The sequence below is a fragment of the Lagenorhynchus albirostris genome, chromosome 8 (genome assembly GCF_949774975.1).
Source record: "Lagenorhynchus albirostris chromosome 8, mLagAlb1.1, whole genome shotgun sequence".
Classification (NCBI taxonomy): domain Eukaryota; kingdom Metazoa; phylum Chordata; class Mammalia; order Artiodactyla; family Delphinidae; genus Lagenorhynchus; species Lagenorhynchus albirostris.
Window position 1 is genome coordinate 44,505,354 of NC_083102.1, and position 25,944 is coordinate 44,531,297.

At 39.3% G+C, this 25,944-nt stretch overlaps 1 protein-coding gene across 4 annotated transcripts in view; it reads left to right on the forward strand.

Moving 5' to 3' along the window:
* PDE1C (phosphodiesterase 1C) overlaps positions 1-25,944 on the forward strand; it is a 351,587-nt gene that overhangs the window by 270,294 nt on the left and 55,349 nt on the right. For all 4 annotated transcript variants that reach the window (XM_060156875.1, XM_060156872.1, XM_060156873.1 and 1 more), the window contains 5 exons: positions 1,880-1,981; positions 3,685-3,805; positions 12,795-12,876; positions 16,353-16,473; positions 18,533-18,708. In XM_060156875.1, the coding sequence (XP_060012858.1) occupies positions 1,880-1,981; positions 3,685-3,805; positions 12,795-12,876; positions 16,353-16,473; positions 18,533-18,708 (602 nt within the window). The remainder of the gene's footprint in view (positions 1-1,879; positions 1,982-3,684; positions 3,806-12,794; positions 12,877-16,352; positions 16,474-18,532; positions 18,709-25,944) is intronic.

A 25,944-nucleotide genomic window follows, 5' to 3' on the forward strand; every position in this document is an offset into this window, starting at 1 on the left:
ATTGTACAACATAGGGAATATAGCCAATATTTTATAATAGCTTTAAATGGAATAAAAATTTTGAATCCTTATGTTTTACACCTAAAACTAATGTAATATTGTAAATCAATCATAGCTCAATTAAAAAAAAGGGGGGGAAGGGTCTGAAAGAGGCATTTCCCTAAATAAAGATATACAAATGGCCTATAAGTACATGAAAAAGTGTCTGACATCATTAGTCATCAAAGAAATACAAATGAAAAACACACTGAGATACCACTACATATCTCTTAGAATGGCTGAGATACAGAAAATCTGGAACTTTCATACACTGATTGTCAAAACATAAAGTGATACAAACCACTTTGAAAAATTTCGGTAGTTTTTTAAATAAAGTTAAACACTCATCTATCTTATAAACAAGCCATTCTACTCCTAGGTATTTACTCAAAAGAAATGAAAACGTATCTACACAGTGACTAGTACATAAACACTCATAGTTTTATTCATAAGGGCTCCAAACTAGAATCGAATAACCCAAATGTCCATCAGCTGGTGAATGGATAAATTAATTGTGGTGTCCTCGTATGATGGAATACCATTCAGTAGTAAAAACAAATGAACTGTTGATGAACAACTATGTGGATGAATTGCAAATCATTATGCTGAGTAAAGAAGGCTAGAAAAATAAGAGTACATGTTGTATTTTATATGTGTGTGTGTGTGTGTGTGTGCGCGTAGGCAGATACATATAAGTGTGTATACCTACTGTCTAGTTTAATATATATGTGCATGTACCTATGTACTCTACATATATGTGTATATACACATGCACATATATATCTGCTTTATGCCTCTCTAGTTTGCATTTTCTAGTTATATATATGTATGAGTACATACACACACACATATATAATAAAACCAGAAAGACATAAAGCAAACTATCTAGACATAAAGCAGATCAAACGTTGCCTGGGGCCTGTGGGTAGAGGAAGAGGTGAGCTGCAAAGAGGTTTGAGGGCCATGGAAATGTTCAGAACCACGACTGTGGTGGTCCTTCCAAAAGTTTTACTCAACTGTTAAAACTAATTGAAATGTGCAACTTTTAGGGAAGCAGTTTATTCTATGCGAATTCTACTTTAATAAAGTTCTTAGAGAGAATAAAAAGATCGTGTTTGGCAGGGGTTCAGGAGCAAGAGGAATGAATAGGTGGAGCACAGGGGATTTTAGGGTGTTGAAACTATTCTGTCTGATACTGTTAATGGTGGGAACAGGCGAGTATGCATTTGCCAAACCTCATAGAACTGTGCAACATGAGAGTGGACCCTCAGGTAAACTATGGACTGGAGTGAATGTAAGGTATCGATACTGGTTATCATTTGTAACACATGTACCGCATTAATGTAAGAGGTTAATATTGAGGGAAACTGCAGTAGGGGAGAGCGTATATGGGAGCTCTCTTATACTATCTTCTCAGTTTTTCTGTAAACCTAAAACTGCTCTAAAAAAGTCTATTAAAAAAAGTGAAATACCTATATCCAACATGTACTTTGGATTATCAGTCCCCCTCCTAGGATTAATTTCAAATTAATTTTTTCATAAAACTTGAATTCTTAGAGAAAGGAATGCTTTACTACACTTTCAGTTTCTTTGGAATTTTTCCTGTGAGTTAATTTTCCAAATGATATATGCATTCCACATATTATATTCCTAATAAATGATATCCTTAATCTTTAAGCTTCCTTTATTCCTCATAAAAAAGTCCGCCTAAAAGACTCAAGATAGATTCGAAATGTCACAACCAATTAACTAATTTTGGTTAGAAATGGCAAAGAATAAACTAATTTTTCTTCCCATTTTTCACTTCTATCCTTTTTTCTCCATGGGGTGTCCCTGAAAGGGAGTTTCGGACCTTGGTAATTGAGATGGTGATGGCTACGGATATGTCCTGTCATTTCCAGCAAATCAAAGCGATGAAGACTGCTCTGCAGCAGCCAGAAGCGTGAGTGGGCCTATGACATCATGTGTTTTCATAGGTGTTTGACCTTGTCTTTGTCCATGTCACTGTACCTTTAAATTTTATCTCCTTCAATATGACTTTATTGAGTGATCTCATAAAATAATGATGCTTGGAGGAGAAAGCATGAGAATTGTACCTATCAAAGATATCTTCTCATTACGGTTGAAATAACAATTTGCCCCAGTAACAATTTGCCCCAATTAGAATTTAAAATATTTCCGTCAGAAACGAAATTTTGGAAGGTCCACTCAATGCAGAGGCAACAAATAAAGGTCAGTGAGTGACTCTTGGATTCTTGTTGTCTGTTTAATGGTGGCAGTCATTCCAGAAACGGTTTTGAGTCAGTTTCTGAGGTGTCCAGTTCAATAAACATGGAGACCTTGCTGATGAAAATCCCAGTTGTAGGATGAATTGATGGTTTTCCCCTAGTTCAGCTGCAGTGGGGTTTGAGATGGGAGAATGGAAGGGATTTTATGTTTTTATTTTATTTTTTTTAATTTTGAATTTTATTTTATTTACTTTTTATACAGCAGGCTCTTATTAGTCATTGATTTTACACACATCAGTGTATACATGTCAATCCCAATCGCCCAGTTCATCCCACCACCACCACCACCACCACCTGCGGCTTTCCCCCCTTTGGTGTCCATACGTTTGTTCTCTACATCTGTGTCTCTATTTCTGCCCTGCAAACTGGTTCATCTGTACCATTTTTCTAGGTTCCACATACATGCGTTAATATATGATATTTGTTTTTCTCTTTCTGACTTACTTCACTCTGTATGACAATCTCTAGATCCATCCACGTCTCTACAAATGACCCAATTTCATTCCATTTTATGGCTGAGTAATATTCCATGGTATATATGTGCCACATCTTCTTTATCCATTCGTCTGTCGATGGGCATTTAGGTTGCTTCCATGACCTGGCTATTGTAAATAGTGCTGCAGTGAACATTGGGGTGCATGTGTCTTTTTGAATTATGGTTTTCTCTGGGTATATGCCCAGTAGTGGGATATATATACCCAGTATGGTAGTTCTATTTTTAGTTTTTTAAGGAACCTCCATACTGTTCTCCATAGTGGCTGTATCAATTTACATTCCCACCAACAGTGCAAGAGGGTTCCCTTTTCTCCACACCCTCTCCAGCATTTGTTGTTTGTAGATTTTCTGATAATGCCCATTCTAACTGATGTGAGATGATACCTCATTATAGTTTTGATTTGCATTTCTCTAACAATTAGTGATGTTGAGCAGCTTTTCATGTGCCTCTTGGCCATCTGTATGTCTTCTTTGGAAAAATGTCTATTTAGGTCTTCTGCCCATTTTTGGACTGGGTTGTTTGTTGTTTTAATATTGAGCTGCATGAGCTGTTTATATATTTTGGAGATTAATCCTTTGTCCATTGATTCATTCACAAATATTTTCTCCCATTCTGAGAGTTGTCTTTTCGTCTTGTTTATGGTTTCCTTTGCTGTGCAAAAGCTTTTAAGTTTCATTAGGTCCCATTTGTTTATTTTTGTTTTTATTTCCATAACTCAAGGAGGTGGATCAAAAAAGATCTTGCTATGATTTATGTCAAAGAGTGTTCTGGAAGGGATTTTAAAAAATGGTGATTTGTTAAAAACTCTTATTGAGGTTCTGTAAGTTGGTCATCATGTGTTTGGATCCTTTGGGTTTACAGAGTTGAAAAGCCGAAAGCATTATCCCTGATGTTGCACACGGCAGACATTAGCCATCCAGCAAAAGCCTGGGAGCTCCACCATCGCTGGACGATGTCACTCCTGGAGGAGTTCTTCAGACAGGTACCTTGTTGCTCTGCTAACCACGCCCCCACTGCTGTCATCCATGGACATATCCTGAATTTTATATTTCAGCAACATTGTGATAAAGACTATTGTGATTACAGTCATCTTCTTTGTGGAGGGAGGGTTCACAGCTTTTTTTTTTTGGTCTTCTGGTCATGTGATATTTGAATCTCACCTAAATTCTGATTCTCGGACTGTTATGGTATTTCTATCCTATGCAAAAAAAAAAAAAAAAAAAAAAATGCATTTCCTTGTGGCAGTCTTTTGTCAAAATGTCAGCTAATGAATGCTTTTACTTTTTGAGGGGGTGAATGACCAAATGGCAGTCGCTTTAACTCGCTTCTCTGTTATAATTGGCTGGATTGTTCCTTTCTAGCAGACAAACCCATGTTGTCAAGTTCCAAAGCTGGGTGGGGCAATTTGAGGTCAAGAAATCACTAGAAGCTACTGTTCCAATTATATTTAAACTTAGTACATCCTAAGACACAGGGTTGTGTTTTCTACAAGAATAGTGAGAGTCTTTAATGAGGATACATTGCTTTGAATTTTTTTAAAAAAAAGGTGCATAGAAGTAGAGAAATAAAAAGGTAAATAAATGCATAGCCCAAGACTGCTGTCTTCTCAAACCCAGACATGTGTGCTAAGCTCATCTCAAGAAGAGCTGCCATTAAATATCTGCTTTGAGATGTGAGGTTCTGAGGTTGAAGGCAAGATGACATGTAGATTATGGGACCTGAATTACAGTTAATTCATATTAATACAGTTAATTCATTAATTCTTGTTAATTTACTGAGGGCGGTTACAGTATGGATTCAGAGACCTCTGAGATTCCATAAAACACTACATATTAACACCAGTCTCAACTTTGTCCTCTAAACTGACAAGACATGTACTCTTTCACTGGTTACTCAGATTTTTGGAAGCAAATTACTCTTATGATTACTCTTATTCTTATGATTCTAGTTTGAATGGAGAAATTATAGAAGGCATTTCTGTGTTTGTTTTTTTCCTTCTGAAGCTGCACACAATATCCAGTAACAATGTGGGACTAGAGTTAACAGCATATTAGGCAAAGTTCAGAAGGCCCTTTATTGGAATTTTTATTCCAACGGTTTGTGGTCTGGAACTAATGAAATCACTCCTCTGGTTCCCAGTGGTCTCATCTGTGATTTGTCTTTTGGAAGATGGGAGGATTTAAAGGAAGGTTGAACCAGATTTTTTCCTTAGTGTCCTTCCCACATTAAATGTTCTACAATTCCTTCATTCTGTCCAAGAGTGCACATCAACACGGGCACACACGTGTGCCCCCTTAAGCTGTTCTATGAATACGCCAGCAGGTACCTTATTCAGCATATGGCTGTTTCCCTTACATGGTCATTGCTTGGCCTCACAGAGTAGTTCTCAAGGGGAACCGAAGGGCGTGAGAGGAACTAGAGCTGTACACGTGTGGCCATGCTGTATATACAAGAATGACTGCAAAATCATCCTTAATCGAGGGCTAATTTTGAGCCATTTTTCCAGAGGTTACTTTTCTAATATTAATGAAAGAATTTTCTCCAAATCTCCACTTCCCTTATCATATGCTTTTTTTGATTATTGCTTTTGTAATAATATTGCCTATAACTAGGAATATTTAATCTATAGCCAGAGGTAAATCATCACTAACTCATATAAGTTTGAGGTATTGAAGTGATTCCTTTTTTTAATTGTGAGAGAGTGAATATGAGAAATTACTTAAATATGTGAACTTTTTTTCCCATTAAAGGAAAGCTTGTTTGCACAAACATAAGCGTGAACTGAAAGAAAATGTACCAGAGGCAATGTGAAAATAAGCATATTGAATTTCTTGCCAATTGGGAATGGAATGTTATCTCACTGGACTGGAACTATTTTTTAGCAATTATGATTCAGTAAATTATTTTTATTGACTTAATGTTTTAACCCAGATGCCATAAGCCATGGTAAGTAACCCAAGTAGGAGAAATGTTGCCTGAGTTCTTAACTATAGATTTTAAATTGGACAGTTCAAATGGGAAATTTCAATGGGACTGTAGAATCGTTGAAAAAATTACATTTAGAAATTGGGTTATATTTCAGAATAAGGGCATATAGCCTCAGTGCTGATAGACCAGACCTTCTATGCTTTGCTAAAAGAGTAAGTTACATCTTCAGTTTTACAACCATTTTTTACAAAATCCAAGCCACTGCCTAAAGTCTTTTACAATGAAATATTGACTTTAAGGAAGTATAAGTTTGCCTCTTTGGTGAATACATTTTGAGATTCATTTCCTTAGTATTGCTGTATATTTTTCAAACATCTCCTATAATTCTTTTAATTTCCTCTGTGTTTGTGGTTGTTTCCCCGCTTTTATTTCCTATATCAGTGTCTTTTTCCTTTCTTCTGTATGAAATTAGCTAATCATTTGATTATTTGCTAATCTTTAGCTAATCTTTTTTATTTTATGATGTCAGTTACTGTTTTCATTTTTATTAATTCATTTCTTCTGCTTGAGTTTATTTTGTTCTTTTGCTAATTCCCTGAGTTGGATGCTCAATTCAATTATTTTCGTTCTGCCTGTTTGATATTAGAAAATATAAGGCTAGGAGTTTGTGTTATCATGAATCTCGTAGGTTCTAATATGCAGATGTTCACAATCCTTCTTTTCTAAATATTCTGTAATTTGGGTTTTGATTTCTCTTTTGCCCAAAAGTTGCTTCAGATGGAGATGTTTGTTTATGTAATTTTCCAGTGGTAGTTTCCTTTGCTTTCTACTTTTGCAGTTAATTTGTGGCTTATTGAAATTTGATCAAAGGATTGTTTTCATTGTTTGGATCTTACTGTGAAACTCGTTTGACACCTACTTTATAATCAATTTTTGTGAATGTTCATGGCTCTTGAAAAGTAGGTTTATTTTCTACTTACAGGGTATAAAATTCAAAGAACACCAAGCACATCCACCTTATTAATTATGTCATTTAGGTATTTTATATATTATTTTAAAATTTTTGATCTGTCATGGGCTGACAGGTGTTTCTATTATTTTCATATTCTATGTGGTATAGTTTTTGCTTCATGCATGTTGATTCTGTGTTATTTGTGTTCTTGGATATTCATAACTCTTAGATTTTCATAGTTTACTGTACCTTTATCATTATAAAGCCCGCTTCTTTGTCTTATCTAATGCTTTTACCTAGAATTCAAATTCGGCTCATTTTAAGAAGAGACTCTTGTCTTTGCACAACTTTCTACACTAACCTTTTCAGAGACGCTTTGATTTGGGTGTGTCTTTTAAACACTGTATATAATTGAGGTTTTTCTATGAGTCAATCTAAGATTCTTTTATTATTTGAAACCAGCCATATTAACATCTATTGAAATGACAGGCATCTTTGCTCTTAGGTGCTGTCATATTTTATATTATGATTTCTGTTTTTGTGGCTTCTTTTTAAATCTTTCACTATATTGGTGGTACCTTCTGCTTTGTTATGTTTTTATTTCTTCTGATGACTTGAAAGTTTTATATTATGTTCTAGTGGCTAACGTGATAATGAGAACTTTACATCCTCTATTTATTTAGATAGTATCTATTGCCTCCCTGCAATAGTAAACTTCTACGTCCTCTTGCTGCTTCCCCAACACATCATTCTAACTTGCTTAACTCTTGTAGTCTGTTCCTTTGTTATTTAAATAGAGCTCTGTTCCTTTATATATCAGGTTTAAATGGTATATTTGCACCCCCATTTTTAACGCATAAGAAGGACAGCACTTATTCATAACTCCCAACACCTTTCCCATTTTCCTTTCGTAATATAACTAATTCCTTGTTACTGTTTGTTGGCTATATTATTTCTAAATTCTTAATATTTTCTAAGTGAGCATTCTGTCTCATGTACTATATGCTGTTTACAAAACACACACCCAAAACAGTGTGACCCAGAAAAGTGGAAAATAAACAAATTTGGCAAAGGCATAATTCTCCAGTTGTTCTTGTCCTGGCTCTACTCAGTGCTGCCACTTCGGCCATGGTTGATCCATTCACCTATTGGTTGGTCAAAGTTGTTCCTTGAGTGGTTTCTTCTAGAAGTGCTAAAAACCACATTTTTGTGTGTTTGCAAGTTTTTCTACTGCTGTTATAGTTGGGTCACAGTTTGTCCGGGTAAGACATTTTTTTGAATCAAACCTTCTTTCCCTGAGGTCTTTTTTAGATTTTGTTCAAATGTCTTCCACCTATGAATGTTGTTATGGGGAGGTTGGAGGCCATCCTAGAATTATTTCCACGTCTAGGTGATATGTCTTTTTGCTTATGTGCCCTAAGGATAATTTCTTTACCTGTGAAGCCCGGTGACATTACTAGGATATATTTCAATAACGAGTGTTCTATAATAGCTTTTCTTGGGACCTGGCGTGCTCTTTTTCTGTATAGATTCAAGTTACATTCATTAAATTTTTAATGATTTCCTTTTCCATTTGTTTTTGTTTCCTTCTTTAGGAAGAACAGTTATTCATATGTGGCCTCTCTTGTTTTTCTTCCATGTCTGTTATTTTCCTTTAAATCTTTAACTCTCTGATCAGTGGTATTTTGTTCAGTCCTGAACTCCATGTCCCTTACTGTGTTTTTATCCAGAATAACTCTCCTTTGTTTGGCTTCCAACACAATCTTCATTTATATGATGGTTCTGTTTTTCTTTTCCATAGCTTCCCTGAGCTCTGCTAGCTCCTGGTTCCCTAAGCCCTGGTTCTTGATAATTTCAGGAGTTTCTTTCGGATCATGGCAGTATGTTTGGTCATCACTTGGTGGCACTGTTTTTTCTGGTGAATGTTCGCTATCTGTTATTTTTATTTTTCTGTTCCTTTATTTATTTTTTTTCTTTTCATGTGAAGTAACTTTTCATAAGTTTTTTTTCCTGGTAGTGGTGATAGTGCTGCCTCCTCTTTCTCTCCCCTCTCTTTCTCCCCCCCCTCTTTCTATCCCCCCTCTTTCTCCTACCCCTTTTTCTCCCCCTGCTCTTTCTACCCCCCTCTTTCTCCTCCCCCTCTTCTCATTCTCCTCCCTTCTTCCTTCTTCTTCTTCTTCATTTTATTATTATTTACCATCTTTGAGTGAAATGCATTATTTTTTGACCAACTATTTGCAGGAGATATGTGCCAGGGAGAAACTGGAACAGCAATATTCTAAGTTCCATGGTTTATTATAAGGCTTCTATGACATGGGGTGTGTGCGTGTGTGTGTGTTAGCCTTTACTTCTTCCTGGTCAAACAGTAGTCAACAGTTGTAGGACGGCTCACAGTTCAGTCTCTGTCATCCACCCACTTTCTTGCCATGCTTGTGTGTTTTCTCATTCAACATTTTCTTCTCTACTATTCCTTGGAGCTAAATAGGGTGCAGAGTAGCTCCTCACACCAGTGCTTACTGTCTCTCTGGTTTTCCCATGTAATGGATGTGGGGTACTTTTCCTGTCTGAGTGAACTTTGGAAACCTCTATTCTTCAAGCTTTATCTGAGATCTGCAGCCATAGGCCTCTTATCTGGGCATCTTACCTCACCCCTCCCGGATATTCACAGCATTTTGCAGCCGTTCCTCACGTAGTTTTGATTTGAGATTACAGATTTCTCCTAATATTCATTTGTGTTTCTGTTGTTCGTCATTCTCCTGTTTTGAGAAGATAATTTCTGAGAGGGAAGGGCAAAGATGTCTTTACTATACTTATCTTAAATCCAAAATCATAATAATTTTCTCATACCTCATATTTGTAACTTCTTCCTCTGGGAAAGAAGAATGTACATTGCTGCATTTTGTTCAACTTGATGCTTTTGTTGCCTCCCCAATCAAATACCTTTTCTTCAGTCTACCTGGAAACACTCGCTTGAGATATCACCTAACAGTCTTTTGAAGCTCTTGCATTGAGAGATGCCCTCTGCCCTGTGAACTTCCAATACAGAAAGAACCTTTGTTTCTCTTAATTGGCTTGCTGCTTACAGATAGCTGCTGTAACAAACAAACACCCACATGTATAACAGTACACATAAAATGGAATTTTATCACCCACTCATGTGAAGTACCCACAAGTGTTTCTGGATTGGCAGGTGGTTTACAATAAACAGTGATTTTAGATCCAGACTCTACCATCTACATGGCTTCCATGGTGCTTATCTACATCAAGCAAGCAGAAGAAGGGAGGACATAAAAACATAGGCATAGGTGATTTTATAGGCCAGAACTGTGGTGGAAATACATCCCCTCTCCTCCTGTTTTATTATCTAGCACGAAGTGGCACAGATTCTGGGAATCGTAGTCTAGCTACATGTGGACCGGAAATGGAGGCGGGGGGAGGGGGGGGGTTTGTGAACAACTAACTACCTAATTGCTCTCCCAGCTTGCTTGTGATAAATGTCCAAGTGACCAAAGGAACTTGAGTGTTTCTAACCAAATTCATCTTTTCATTCGTTCAACTAACATTCCTTGTGTTCCTTTTGTAGATTGATTCTGTGACCTTATCCGTCAGTTATCTTAACCCCTACCACAAGAATGATAGTTATTTATTTTCTGGCACTGTCCTGGAAGAAAAAAAAATGAGTTCCTTTAAAAAAAATCCTTTGTGCTGACTGAGACTTTCCCCCTTTTTTGAAAATATTGACCTCTTTGACAAAGAGGAAGGTGTATGAATAATTCCACAAGGGCCAGTAGTTAAAGAGTTGTACAGTATTTTATCAGTCAAGCTGGATTTGCCTGTAGAAGTACATTCTTCTGTATTACTTGCCGCATATTTTTTCCAATTTATAAATGTATCTGTCCTCCAGAGGGAATTCAGGGACCACTATCTTAAAATAGGTTTTTAGTAGTTGGTAGTAATAGTTAATTAAACCCAAAAGATGTATGTGATGTGTGAATGTGGGTATGGACAAGTCCATGGGATAAGAAGTTGCTTAATATCATGTACTTTTTCAGTAATAAAATCCAAATTAATGCATACATCTTAATAGTCAAGTGGTTAGTGTTCTTCTAAGCCACACCCATTAAAATGCACCAACAAAACAACTTACATTCCTGCTTCATAAGGAATAAGAGTGGGTTTTATTTGTGTTAGCTGAGCTAGCCCACTAAACCAGCTACACAACAACAATTTATGTTATAAATACTCTTCCTTCTCGTCATACTGCCCAAGTAGAAATAGCTTTGGAGTAAGTTATTTTCATCATGCCACTTGAGAGATAGAGCAGCCCTCAGCAAGGCATACTCAGAAACAGAGGGACGATTGTGTCCCATGGGCTGTTCATACAGAAAAGAGTACAGAAGGAACTAAGCCACTTCAGGACTGTTCCTGAGACCCTTGGATGTCCCCAGCGCCCATTGTGACCCCCACTGTTCAGCTTCCTCAGACGCCCATTCCTTTTCCTTCTTTTCAATAGATCTTAAATGTGCATGTGAACTAGCATCCTTTCTCTTTGGTAACATGCCTTAGAAAGAAAAAGCATTCCGTTTTTGAACTTTGATTGTCGAATTAGGTTATTACTCTTTATTTACTATAGGTTCATTGGCGATATTTATTATAATCAGAGTGTAACAATTAGATGTAACAAGTTCACTAAAAGTTTCTCAGATCTTCACTTAGATGGTAGAAATATCTACTGGGAAACAATAATTGTTCTTTTAATTTATTTATATACATTTTGTCACTTAATCTTCATCGTTACTTGATGACATAGGGATTATTATCCCACATTTGAATTGAATGTGTGGGGCTTCCCTGGTGGTGCAGTGGTTAAGAATCTGCCTGCCAATGCAGGGGACACGGGTTCGAGCCCTGGTCCAGGAAGGTCCCACATACCGCGGAGCAGCAAAGCCCGTGCACCACAACTACTGAGCCTGAACTCCAGAGCCCGCGAGCCATAACTGCTGAGCCCGTGCACCTAGAGCCCGTACTCCACAACAAAAGAAGCCACCGCAATGAGAACCCCGCGCACTGCACCGCACCGCATCGCATCGAAGTAGCCCCGCTTGCCACAACTAGAGAAAGCCTGTGTGCAGCAACGAAGACCCAACACAGCCAAATAAATAAATAAATAAATTTATTTTTAAAAAAATTGAAATGTGGAGAGGGAATATAAATTTCCTGTGATCACACATGTGGCGAGAGCAAGGCCAGATTCAAGCCCAAGTCAGTAGCCATTAACCTGGGCAGATTCTTTTCTGTTAAATTGAATCAGCACAACTTTGCGGCTCTCAGAAGGGTGACACATTTTCCCTTTCCTCTGGGCGTGTGACTGAAGTATTGCGCTCTGGTTCAGAATGGTTTTTAAAAATCATCTCCATCACTATTTAGACTTTCCATAGCACTTGCTTATTATAGTCTTGTTTTTTGGTGAGATTGAGAACATATTGGCCAGAGAATCATGTTTTATTATTGTCTAACTTGATAAACACAAACAATTACTTACTTTGCTTATTTTTCATTCTACTTTTCATCATCACTGAGCCCTGCAGTGAAGACCCCAGAAGCACTTACTCCAGCTGTTTATGGCTTTAGGTAGCACTTGGAGAATGAGTCCAAATCAGTCCAATTAGAATTGGTGTCTTAGACACTCCCCACAACTGGGAGGGGCTTGCTGGCTCAAGAAAGGCCAGCACAGGGCAGGTCAGCACAGGGCAACTGGAGAGCACACAAGAATTCTGACTGCTGTGCTGGCTCTAGGCCACAGGACACATTGCTGTTCTTATTTTCCTTGGGGGACCTGTTGCTGTCTGGTGAGGCTTTCTATACGACAGCATGCACCTTTGCAGTTGGATGGAATGATTGGATCCCGGAGGGCTTCAGCCTCTGGGTGTCTTTTATGCAGAGGAGCAGGTCCCAAAAGGACATATTACATAATGTAACGGGAATAATTAAAATAAAGACCAGTGGCCTTTGTGGCAGCTGGAGTTGTGAAATAAAATCTGGGCAGCTCAGCCTGTTGTTGTTAATTTACTTTGACTTCCTGTTTTTCTAGGGTGATAGAGAAGCCGAGCTGGGGCTACCTTTTTCTCCTCTGTGTGACCGAAAGTCCACCATGGTTGCCCAGTCACAAGTAGGTACGTGTTTGCCAATCCATTGGATGGAACGAGAAACCAGAAAGGAGTGTCTGGAAGTAAGCACAGATGCTCCCAGTGATTCTTCAGCTGGGAACCTGGCTCCATTCTGCTTGCTGTGCTCATGGCTTTGGCTGGTTGAGCTGATGGAGCAGCTCTCCCCATCCTTCTCCCGGAGTGTAGCTGGTTCCCAGGAAGATTAGACAGTGACACTCTGCTGTCTCCATCATTCCCTGCCAAGAGAAAAATGGACCTTAACACTAAGGCAATGACAAGAATTAGTGGTGGGAAGCCCATGCTATTTCAGTCTCTCCATTCTGCATGCAATACCAGAAGTTTCCTCAGTGATGCTTCCTCTAGCCCTGTTTCCAGGACAGCACCATTTCCTGGATGACCCTACTTCCAGGAATGGCTCTTTTAAAATGTTTCCTTCCCCTTCCTCTTTCCTCCCTTCCTTCTTCCTCTCTCCCTCCCTCCCTGCTCCCTCCCTTCCTTCCTTCCTTAAAAAAAAAATTTAGCACTTTTTTTTTTTTTGGTAAAGATAACTTTTACACTGCTAATAACCATAATATATGGGCATTACAGAATTCTTCAGGTGTGAGGGAGGGTACCAGTGCCAAACATAAATTAAATGTCATCAGTGATCTCCACCTTGGAAGAGTCTGAAATCATTCAAAAATAAATTCAACAAAGATTTATTGATTTTTTTCTACTTGTGTTTTGGGGACTTATTAATTTTTTTCATATTAATATACTGAGTTCCTGTTAGGTGTAGGGCACTGCTAGGCACTGTAACAGATGTTATAAAAAAAAAAACAAAGACAAATTGTACATGGTGTCTGCTCCCAAAGACATTGAACCAGTATTGGGTGGTAGGCAAGAGATTGAGAAAACAAAATCTATTAGATTGTTACAATGCTAAGGTAGAGATTGTACATGGTACAATGAGATACAGAACAGAGTGTGTGAACATTAGACCCAGAAAGACTTGTTTAAAGGTAATGTTTGAGTTGAGTCCTAGGAGATAAGTAGGCAGTGTCTAGGCAAATGGTGATATGTGTTAGAGGTGGATAGGGGTGGGTGGAAGGAAATTGCAGACAAGAATCAGCATATACTAAAAGAGGAAATTTAAAACAGTATAGTATTGTCAGGGAATTAATTACAAATAGTTCCATTTGGCTGGAGCAGTAGGTAGGGAGTAGGATATGGTGAGGGACATGTTTGGAGAGAAAATCAGGTCCAGGTTAGGAATAGCGTGTGCTTATACTTTCCTGTAGGAAATGAGGGCACAGCTAAAGAATTTTAAGTAAGGTTAAAACTATATATAAATTGATGTTTTAGAGTAAGAATCAGCAAACTATAGCCTGTGGGCCAAATCTGTCCAACTGCTTGGTCTTGTGAATAAAGATTTATTACAACACAGTTAAGCTCATTCATTTGCATATTGTCTATGGCCGCTTTTGCACTACAGTGGCAGAGTTAAGCAGTTGTATGACAAACTCCTTGGTTTAGGTTTTGTATGTGGCCCACAAAACCTAAAATATTACTATCTGGCCCTTTACAGAAAAGGTTTGCCAGTCCCTGCTTTAGAAAGATTTCTCTCTCAGTAGTATGGAGGGTTAATTGGAGGGTTTTGAGTAAGACTAGAGGCAAGGGCTCCAGCTGGTGCTTTCTGCAATGTTACAGGGAGGAGATGTTGAGTATCAGAACTAAGGCAATACAGGAGAGAGGTAGCATATAAAACATTAAGGATTCAGCTGGATGCAAGGCTAAGATAAAGGCAGCAATCTAGGTTGAGTGGTTGAGCCATGTCCTATTTACAAGGACTGGAGGGAAAGCTGATGAGTTTGTTTGGGTTTGGACATGTTGAATGAATTTAACTTGTGAGAAAAAAAAAGGTGAAAATACTGTCATCAAACACTTCACTTTCTGCTTAAAATTATACTGCAATTAACTGCAATTCAAATTTGGCTATCAGTGTTTCTTTATCAGGACACTCTTGGTATTTGCTTGGGACAATTCTTGTCTTGCCAATTACGTTACAGGATTTTTAGCATCCTTCACTGCTGGGCATTGAATGCCAGTATCACTTCCACCTTGGTCACTTTAAAAACCAAATAAGCATTTGTATGTTTCCAAACACTATATTTCCTTTGACTGGTGTCTAGTTTCATGTGGCTGTGTAATGAGTTATCACCCTTAGTTCCAGATTCTGTATTTTCTCCTGATGTGTCACAGAACACTGGGGTATTTTTGAACTGTTGAGACAGTCAGTCTAGCCCAGCATCAATTATCTCCCCAGCATGGTGATCTCTCAAAGGTATAGTTCCAGATCTGACCCTTCTCCTAGTTTCCAACCCTGTTTCTTCCAATTCTTCTGACCCTCTTCCATCTGGATAGGTCCCTGGTACCTCAAGTCAGCAAATCTAAGACCAAGCCCACCATCTTCCTCCCCAGTCACATTCTCCCCCGTTGTCCCTGTTCTCTCTGCCTTCCTGTTGGAAGTCTCTGACAGATCCCACCTAGAGGCAGGACCGCCTCCCACTGTGCATGTATCTGTGCCTCCACCACACTCTCACCTTAAAATGGCACTGGATCCTGCCTTCCTTACCTTGCCTTTGAGCTATTGCAACAACTTCTAAAATGAGGCTCTAAAATGAGCCTCAGCCCCTATGGCTCTCTCCCTTCCCATCCATCTTGCCAGATTAACTCTCCCAAATAACATCAGAAAAAAATCTTATTACAATGCTGCCCAGACATCTCAAGGGGCTCCTAGTGCCTATCTAAATCCTAACCTTTAGCCTGATACGTAAGAACCTCCCTCCTGAGCTGATAATGACCTGCCTCCCCAGGCTTTCCCTTTCTGACTTCAAAAGAATCCCTAAGCCCCAGTCATTCTCCAGACACATCCTGCACTTTTCCCTATCCTTGTCACTTTGCTTATTTCACCCCCTGCATCTAGAATGAATACCCTTAAGGGCTCAGCTCAAACATCACAACCTCCATGATGCTGTTTGCAGCCTTCTCAGTGCAAGGGAAAATATCCTCCCTCCCTTACCTTCTCAGGAGCCTTTATTTGGCCTTCTCCTTTAGCCCTTTCCATTTTTGTGCTCATTTAATTCCTCCTATAACCTTCCTAGGGCAGGCAGGTTGTGTTACACAGCTTAGTCTTTTATGCAGCACCTATTACATCGTTTTTTTACATAGTAGATGTTGAACTTGCATTTTTAAGCATTTTATTGAACTGTCTCCTAAAAAGTTATAGGAAGGTTATGTAGGAGAAATGGAACTGACTCCTGATATTCAAAGCAAGGAATATATTAAATGATTAAGACCAACCTAGTCTCTCCTAATCTGATCTGGCACTCCTATGAAGATGAATTTTAAAAGAAAGATACAACCCATCAGTTGGCATGGGAACATATGGAAAGGCCCAAGTTAATATGCAGTTCCTCTGAAGTTTTGCTGTTTCTCTTCAGGCTTCATTGATTTCATTGTGGAACCCACCTTCACTGTGCTCACGGACATGACAGAAAAGATCTTGAGTCCACTAATTGATGAAACCTCTCAAACTGGTGGGACAGGACAGAGGCGTTCAAGGTCAGTGCTGAATCTTGAAAGCTGGGGGTCAGGGTGGCCTGTCCATGGGGATAGACTTCTTCTGGAAGGGATGGGGGTGGTACTTCATAATTATGTTCATCCTACCTCCTCCTTATAAAAGATAAAAGGAGGGGCTTCCCTGGTGGCGCAGTGGTTGAGAGTCCGCCTGCCGATGCAGGGGACGCGGGTTCATGCCCCGGTCCGGGAGGATCCCACATACCACGGAGCGGCTCGGCCCGTGAGCCGTGGCCGCTGGGCCTGCGCGTCTGGAGCCTGGGCTCTGCAACGGGAGAGGCCACAACAGTGAGAGGCCCGCGTACCGCAAAAAAAAAGATAAAAGGAAGACTCAAAGTTGTACTCTCTGTACTCTCCAGGCTGGCCTGTAAGGGGATGACCAGGATCTAGGTGATGACCAGCAGGTTCCCAGTACCAACCCCCCACCCCGCATTCTCTCTTTTGGCAGCTTTGCTCTCAACAGCATCAGTCACTGCACTTTACCTGCTGGGCCCAGAGGGTCCTTGCTCCCCATACTCCAAAAGGAAAGTACCACTGATCAGAGTTATCACAAGAAATGAAACTGACTTTCATTTCTAGGTTCAGGAAGAAAATAGAAAGAAACTGAAATTTTAAATCACCTTCTGCCACAACTTCACTATATTGAGGGTAGTTTAGTAGTCAAAGAGCACAGCCTCTGGAGTCGCAATCCTGGCTTAAACATCCTGATTCCATTACTTATTAGCTGTGCCACATCTCAGGCAAGTTGCCTCAGTTTCCCCATCTGAGAAAGCATGGATTCTACTCATAGGTTACTGGGAGGATTAAATGAATTATTTAATCTCTGTAAAGCCCTTATAACAGGGTCCAGCACAAGGGAAGTGTCAGCTACAATAAAGCTAACGCTCGGTCTTTACTAGTCGTATTACCAGTAGTACAACTCTCCCCTCCTCCTCGTCCATGCAAAACCTTGGGCTTTGTCATAAAGGAGAGAAATGTAATGAAGAAAAAGAAGAAAAGAGCAAGAGGAGGAGTAAATAAGAGGAAGAAAGGCAAGAAGAATATTAGGACAGTGGGACCCCAGGGATGCTTAAGATGGAGGGACCCAGTCAAGGCTGCTAACAAGGAGGACAGAAGCCCCCTGCCAGAGTCCCACAGCTCCACAGCTCTGCCAGCGCTGGGCTGAGACCTGCCCTACTTATCTAGTCAGTCTTGGTTGTCATTCAGTGGATTTGCATTTGCGTCAGTCACTACTGTAGCTCCTTGGGAGTGTGTGATACTTTAAAGTTTCCCAGAAGGATGGTACTTTCTATATTATAACGTTATATATATTACTGTATTCCCTATGTTCAAAGCTTAAAATGATACCATCTTTAAAAAGGTCTCCTGCATGACCGATCTCCCACAATCTCCATGCTGTCTGTGCCTCTCCACCTTCCCCAGGAACATAAGGAAATCACCTTACTCGGGCCTTGGGGATCCTGAGATCAGAGGATCTTGACTTCAGGGGGAGGGAGAGCTGGAAAGAAAGAGGACCAAGTGACTGGGTAACTTGGAAAAGTGGTCAGTGTGGAGGCAGGTGGGTGAACTGTGGAACCAAGTAGAAGTCAAGTTTAAATGCATTGATTTCCGAAAGTCAAAGGCAGAGAATTCTTGTGTGGGGGAACCTAGTCATATGGAAAAAGAACATCTGAACTATGGGGACTGTGGGGACGATCAACAGTCATGAGGCTGAAATCTTGGGGTTTTGTTTTCCTGCTGAATATGGAGACTTTCCCAGCTGTTGAATATGGAAAATAGGAATTACAAAGCTCAGGCCCCAGGAATTTCACACAGCGAAATTGAGTGTTAACTGAGTGTTAACCACTCTTCTCTTAGGCTTCTTTATCGGCACACATTTTCCAAACACTAACCCTCCTCTTCCATATGTTGTGGGGGTTTTTTGAATTTTTTATTTTATTTTTCATACAGAGGTTCTTATTAGTTATCTATTTTATACATATTAGTGTATGTATGTCAATCCCAATCTCCCAATTCTTCCGTATGGTTTTTTTTTGTCCTCCAGTTTGAACAACATCAGTTCGGCAGATGCAAAACGATCAGGTGTCAAGAGCTCTGGCTCAGAAGGAAGTGCCCCAATCAACAATTCGGTCATCCCTGTTGACTGTAAGAGTTTTAAAGCCACTTGGACTGAGGTGGTGCACGTCAATCGGGAGAGATGGAGGGCCAAGGTGCCCAAAGGTAACGTGCTGCTGGGGAATATTATCCAGACCACTCAGACCCGCTTACAAAGCAAGGCACTGCCGCCCCTGATTTATAGGTGTTGCACATGAAGCACAAACTCAGGATATAAATTCAAATTGCTGAATGTTAGGATCGACCATCTTTTGATCGTCATTATATCGAACACTCAGTGCACGAGAGAATGAGGCTGGCCACCAAGCTTCCTGACAGCGTGACCTTTGTGCTATATGACCAGACTCTTCTCGAAATAAAGATTCTACAGAGAATGGGTGTTGCTATTTCTTGGTTTCTGCTAGGCCATTTTGTCATTCTTATTTCATGTCATGCGGCACATTTATGAGGCCTTTATTCCTTCTTTTATCTAAATGAAGCCTAGCCAGTAGCCACTTCGGCCATTATGTTGGGATAGAAGGGGCTTTAATCTCCTTACATGCATTTTTATCTTTCATGTTCTCAATTTCCCTTCAGCCATTACTCAGGCTAACCTTCTAAGATGAAGGTAATGTGCAGGTTAACAGAAATTTGAAGACAGAGAAGTCATCACTCTTGATACTAGAAACAAACAAACAAAAAAACCCTGAAATCTGTTTTTCTGAAATTCATTTGCTCATATGCATGTTTGTGTTTATTGAGCATGTGCTACATGATTCGTACATACTGCATGCTCATGCTATAGTCTAGGTAGGAACACATCCCTGAGGTAAGTCTTAGGAAGCTGTGATGCCTGATTCCAGAGAGGGCACAGACGTGGATGGCTCTAGAGCCCAGCAAGGAGACTGATCTCAATGGGGTTTGTGGAAGTGAGCCTTCAATAACAGTCAGTTTTCGCCAACGTCTATTGAATGCCTACCGTATGCCAGGCTCTGTACTCTGTGTTATTCACAGAGGTGAATAACAGACATCCTTGTCCTCAAAGCTCACGGTCTCCTGGGTGGGGTGGGGAGGCATTTGTACAGAGTTTCTTTCAAAGTAAGAATGGGAGTTCAGTTGAAGCTTTGCACTCATCGCCAGCACCTACTGGCCCCGAGCCCCAGACACTCATTATAGGCAAGGAAAGTTTTATCTCCGATCACAGCATCCCACACTTGTATCCACCCAGTGTCTGCACAAGTGAGAAGAAGAGTAGGAGTAGACAGGCACAGCACGTTCTGGCAGTCTTGGTCCTCAAACATTGGGGGCAGGGGGCTGCTTCTAGTGTGGAAGAGATAAGACCTCACTGCTGGAATTATTCAAAGGCCAGCACTGTGTCCTGTCCAAGTGGCTGTTCAGTTCAGGTGGGGCAAAGGGTTTATCTTTACGACTCTTTTAAGGCATAATTGAGCCCTTATCATTTGGGGACAGAGGTTGCATCCTGAGCTCTGGAGGGAGCCAACGCCTCTTCCATATTTTAGGTGTGGCCTCTCACAGTCTATTCAGATGCTTTAAACATTGAAATCCTCCCTGTTGGCAGGCACTGCAAGCAGCAATGGTAGCTACTGCATCATTTCAAAGAAGCACTCGTCTTTTTTGTTTTGTTTTGTGTTTTTTGCGGTACGCTGGCCTCTCACTGCTGTGGCCTCTCCCGTTGCGGAGCACAGGCTCTGGACGCACGGGCTCAGCGGCCATGGCTCACGGGCCCAGCCGCTCCGTGGCACGTGGGATCTTCCCGGACGGGGGCATGAACCCGTGTCCCCTGCATCGGCAGGCGGACTCCCAACCGCTGCGCCACCAAGGAAGCCCCCCAAAGAAGCACTCTCTTATAATCAATTACACTCGTTACACTTGAAAATTCAGTTCCTGACAGCACGCAATTGAAAGTGGTACTTCAAAATAATTTGTCTGCAATTGTGTGGCTTACTAAAATTACCTTCTGAAACTAACCACCTGGGGGAGCATTAGACAGTTTCTTTTCTAGGAGAAAATTGGCCCTTTAAAAAGAACAGATAAATAAGCACTAATAGTTTTTAAATATGTGAGGTGTGCTGATAGAGATAGTCTTAAGCTAACTTGTCCCTAACCTTGGTTGGGGTGCTTGAGAAGGCATCTTGTAGCTAGGATTTGAAGGATGCCTGGGGTTGAGCCATGAATTTGGAAAGGGAGAACAAGGAAAAAGGGGTAGACAAAGGCACACATATATTTCGTGGGAGGATAGTTTGGGTATCAAAGCAAAAGTTGGGAAAAGAGAGAGTTGAATCCCTACTTGCCCTGTGCTCTTTGGCAATTCAGACAGAGTCTTTGAGAAAAATTCCCTTTGGGGGATGATAATAGACATCGCAGAGTTGATGAAAAGAACAGAAATTACATATGTAAAGCACTGAGAACAGAGCCTGCACACGGTTAGTGCCTGATAAGTAGTAGCTGTTATTTTGAAAAACTGGAAAAGAAAGTTAGAAGTTTGAATGCAAAGTTAAGAAGGTGGTGGTCAAAATGCCCACCTATAATGAATATTTTATAACATTTTCAGCTTCCCAATAATGCCGTTGGCTGGTTGGCTGGTATTAAGAAATTCAGTTTGCATCTGTTTTTCCATTGGTGGTTGGTTTATGCTATACTATTCCAGGCTGTTTTGCTCATGATTCTTTTTTACCAGAAAACCCTGATTTCAGCAAAGGCTGCCCTGCATGGGGCACTTAAATATATGTTGTTATTAAATTGATCAGAAATGGAATTGGATCTAAAGTTTTAGTTTTATTAATCAAACTGATTTACAAAGCTAGCTAGGCCAGAACGCATAGTTGTTAGGAAAAATTGAATCAGTATTTTTTTTACAGCTCTTAGGGCTGAAAATCATTATTCCCAAACAAAGATGTGTAGGTATAACAGTTTGCAAGTCTGATAAATATTGATCAGTTTCCATTCAGGATTTAATACTTTTTAAACATTTTTTTCTGGTGTAAGAATAGTAGGTGTTTAGGTTACCATGCTGAAATATAAACAAAATATATAAAGAAGAAAATAAAAATCACTCATAACCTCTCCAGCCAAATATAACTACTGTTGAAATTCTGATGTAATTCTTTTTAATTCGATTTTCAATGCATATTTATAAGTAAAAATTTCCCCTTGAGTTGAGATTATAGTGTATGTAATATAGTATTTTCCTTCTCTGTTTCTATTTTGAAGATTTTATTCTGATACTGAATATTCTTAGAAAATATGATGTAAATGGCTACATTGTTTGGAATACCATAGTTGAACCATTTCTCTGTTACTGAGCATTTTGGTTTCTAGTTCTTCATTATTGTATATAACATGGTTATGAACATACAAGTTCAGCAGTCTTTGAGCCTACATCTGATTATTTAGGGTAAATTTCTAGATATGGAATTCCTCTGTCAAAGTAGATGAAAAATTCTAAAGCTCTTGATGTATATCATCAAATTTCTTTCAGGAAAGTTTTTTTTTTAAACCGTGTTCTCTTTCAGTGGAAGTGTAGTGAGAGTGCCATTTCCCTATATTTTCCCCCTTTATTTTTCTCATTGGGATGTTTATATTTTTATTGCTGATTAATAATAACTTTTTATATGTTAAGAATAGTAACTCTTCAGTTGACAAACTGTCTTGCAGTTTCTGCCCTGCCTCTGTCCAGTTAGTTTGTCATATATTATACCTTTTAACTTTGTTTGTTTTTTTAAAATATATCCTATTTTTATTTTACTACAGATTATCTTCATATTTTTTATTGAATTATGTCTCTATCAAGGTAAATATGAAATAGTATATAATGATACTCCTTTGCAAGTGCTGAGAAGTTTATTGAGTTTTTAAAAATTTCCTCCATTGTCACTCAGTTTTTATTGAAACAATAAAAGATTTTCAACCTAGGTGATTGTAAGTAAATTGCTATTTTACAATTAACTTATTCTTTAATATTATTTTAAATATTTGCATCAAGTTTTATATCTAGCTTAACAATTATTTTTATTTAACACTATGATGTACTGGTTTTACTGTGCATCAATAACATATTTTCCTCATTCTGAGGTTTTTTTTCTTTTTTTTTTTTGGCCACGCTGCGTGGCTTGCAGAGTCTTAGTTCCCCAACCAGCGATTGAACCTGCCTGCTCCCTCGGCAGTGAAAGTGCAGAGTCCTAACCACTGGACTGCCAGGGAATTCCCTCATTCTGAGTTTTTAATGTTGATTGAATTTTTTTGTCAGCTGAAGCACTTTTGCTAAAATTTTTAGAAAGGTCCAATGGGAACATCTTCTGAGTCCTGAATTAGCTAGGAGTACCTTTCTGTTGTTCTTGTATATAATCAAAACTTGACTACTCAGAATTCACATAGTGCTTGGTTGTCTTTATTAAGTTAGTTTCTCTCCTTTTCTTTCTTTCTCTCTCTGTTTGTAGGTGGTTTAGGTAGGCATTTCAGAGAATTATATTAAGGAATACTTAGCCCAATATCATTTTTAACCAAGAGCCTATAGTATCATTATTCAGAAAGGCAAATGAAATGAAGAAATCAATGTGTTTCTCCAAGACTGCACAGACATTCAGTGTGGGATAGAACCAGCTCTCAGGAGGAATGTAATTTATAGATCATGAGGGCTGTGCTCTACCTTAAGTCTTTAGCTCCTTGCTTTTGGCCATTTTCATAATGATCACATCACTACAGATGGTATGAAATGGAAAGCAGAAGGAAATGAGATTGAACTACAGTGTTTGCTTTCTACTAGTCTAGGAGCCTAGGAGTTCCATGGATGTTAAATCTAAAACCTGAAAAGTTCATTCTTTGTATATATGGAACTGTTACCATATACAAATTAATTGTTCTATCACCTACTTTGTCTCATAGTAGGAAAGATTTTATGTATATTAATATTTCACCTTGAAAATGTAAGAGGATTGGATTACAGTGGAACAGATGTTCCTTCTGTCAATTTATTTCTCTTTTCTTATTTATGTGTTTGCTTGTTTTTGTCTACTTATTTTGAGTAGTAGCACTGGATGCTGATGGCTGATCACACTAATATCAGATATTTCAGAGATACAAAGAAGAGATAGGAGTAGAGTAGAGAAGTTGTAGAACATTTCAGAGCCATCCATTGGAACATGACTGCTGCAGAGAAAGGAATCATGTCGGATCTGATTATGATGTCATAAGAGCTACCATTCACTAATTTAAACACTAATTGCCTACTGTCAACTGTAGTTGAGCCCAAACAGACTTGTTTCTGAAATGTACCCCCCGGTTTTTGGGGGGGAGTTGCTAGATTTTCCATAGAAAATTGGTCTGACTCAGTTGTCAAATGAATTTTTCTTGCTTAGATAATATGTTGCACTCTTGTAGCAAAGCAGAATTTAATACCTTCAGCTTTCATCAAAATTACTTTTAACGGGGATATTTTGAATGTTGAAAGTTTGCAGTAGATTCAGTGGGGATTCTGTGAGAGGATTATACATTATTTTACCTGATATCTGAGTATAAATGAATTCTCTTCCCCCTTGGCCCTCTTCCCCTCTCTGTGTAGTAAGTACAGTCATCTTTTTACTTACCTATAGTCAAATACAGTCAAATGGCTGATTTTTTTCAGGATAGGACTTTAGGGTGTGTATAGTTCCTGTATTTTATACTGGTCTGGATTGCTGATGATGGAATATGGGTCAGGTTCATTGGCAGATAGGGTGAATCACACCCTCTGTGTACATTTCATTTAGTCAACAAATACTCCATGAGCATCTGCTAGGTGCTAGGCGTTATACCAAGCACTGGGAATTCAGTGATGGAGATGACATTTGTCCTCGGGGCATTACAGAAGGATAAGAGGAAGTCTGGACAAACATTCTAGGGAGCCTTCTGTGGGCCTGCAGCCTACCTGAGAATGCCATCTCCCTATCTTCTGCAAGGGCATTCTTTTACTCTTTAGTTGTACCTTTCTGTAGGAGTCAGAAGACATATTATACTATATATGCACATAATTATGCAGTTTTGTTAAGAAATTTTTCCTTACCTCTTCACTGTAAATTATAAATACATCCTGTTGGGAAGTAGAATATCATGAAATATTGAATGGCAAACATTTAAAATTTAAATCAGTGCTTATCAATCCTTATTGCATGTTAGACTCATCTGGAGAGCATTAAAAATATCCTATTTTTGCCTCTCTCCCTCCAGAGTCTGATTTAATTTGTCAGGGGTGAGGCCAGGGTATTGGTTTGGATAGGTGGTTGGATGAATCGATGAAAGGATGAATGAAAACTTCATAAAATATTAAGGAGGACATCTGAGCCAGGCAAATGTAAGGGCAGGAAGAGTAAAATGAAGCCAGGGGTCATAGACATGCACAAAATACAACGCCATAAAGCCCGGCGAACGTGTGAACCTGGAACCAAATCTGGGCTTTGTGCTCTTTAGCAGCTGAAACAAAGGGAAACGTGATCACATGCATAACCACTCTGGTGCCCATTAGATTAACATTTCACCTGTCATCTATGAAAGCCATCTGTTTTCAGGACCAGGGCTAACCAAGGGAAGTAAAGAAGACCCCTGGTAATGAGGTGTGGGGCATTTGTAACACATCTAGAGAAAAAAATGCAATAATGCTTTTCATAGTGGAGGTTGGAAGCCCTTTTGAGTGAAGTGAATGCTAGACAGTGAGTCTGTAGACCTTAAGGGAGGATTGGTTTCTGTTAGGTGCCTTCTGTTGGTCTCTGTAGGTTACTTCCTACAATCCAGCTCCACTTCATTGCCTCCAAGGCTCTGCATGATCTCAACCTTGCATGTCCTTGGTCATTTGACCACATCATCTGTCACTAACCCCTTACTAAATTTGCTTTAGCCATACTGGCTGACTCATTGTCCCTAGAACATACCAAGCTTATTCCAGTCTTACGGCCTTACACTTTTTATTTCCTCTGCCTGGAATGCTCTTTTTTCTTGATTATTGCATGATCAGCAATTCATCATTCAAGATTTGGTCAAATGTCACCTACTTCACCTCCTTACCTAATGCCACCTCCTTCCCTTATGCCCATCGCGTTCCATCATATTACTTTGCTTTACTTTTTTGTAAAACTCCTTTCACCATCTGAAATTATCCTAGTGATTTGTTTGCTTAATTATGGTATTTTCTACTCTATAAGTCTTCTTGCTTGCTGCTGTATTCCCAGTGCCTAAAACAGTACTTGACACTGTAGCTGCTCAATAAATATTAGTTGAATGAATGTATCCATTTTTTCATGAATCCTTGACCATAGGCAATTACACTATGTTTTTGATTAAACACAGAGCCAGACCCTTTCACAGTCAACCAAA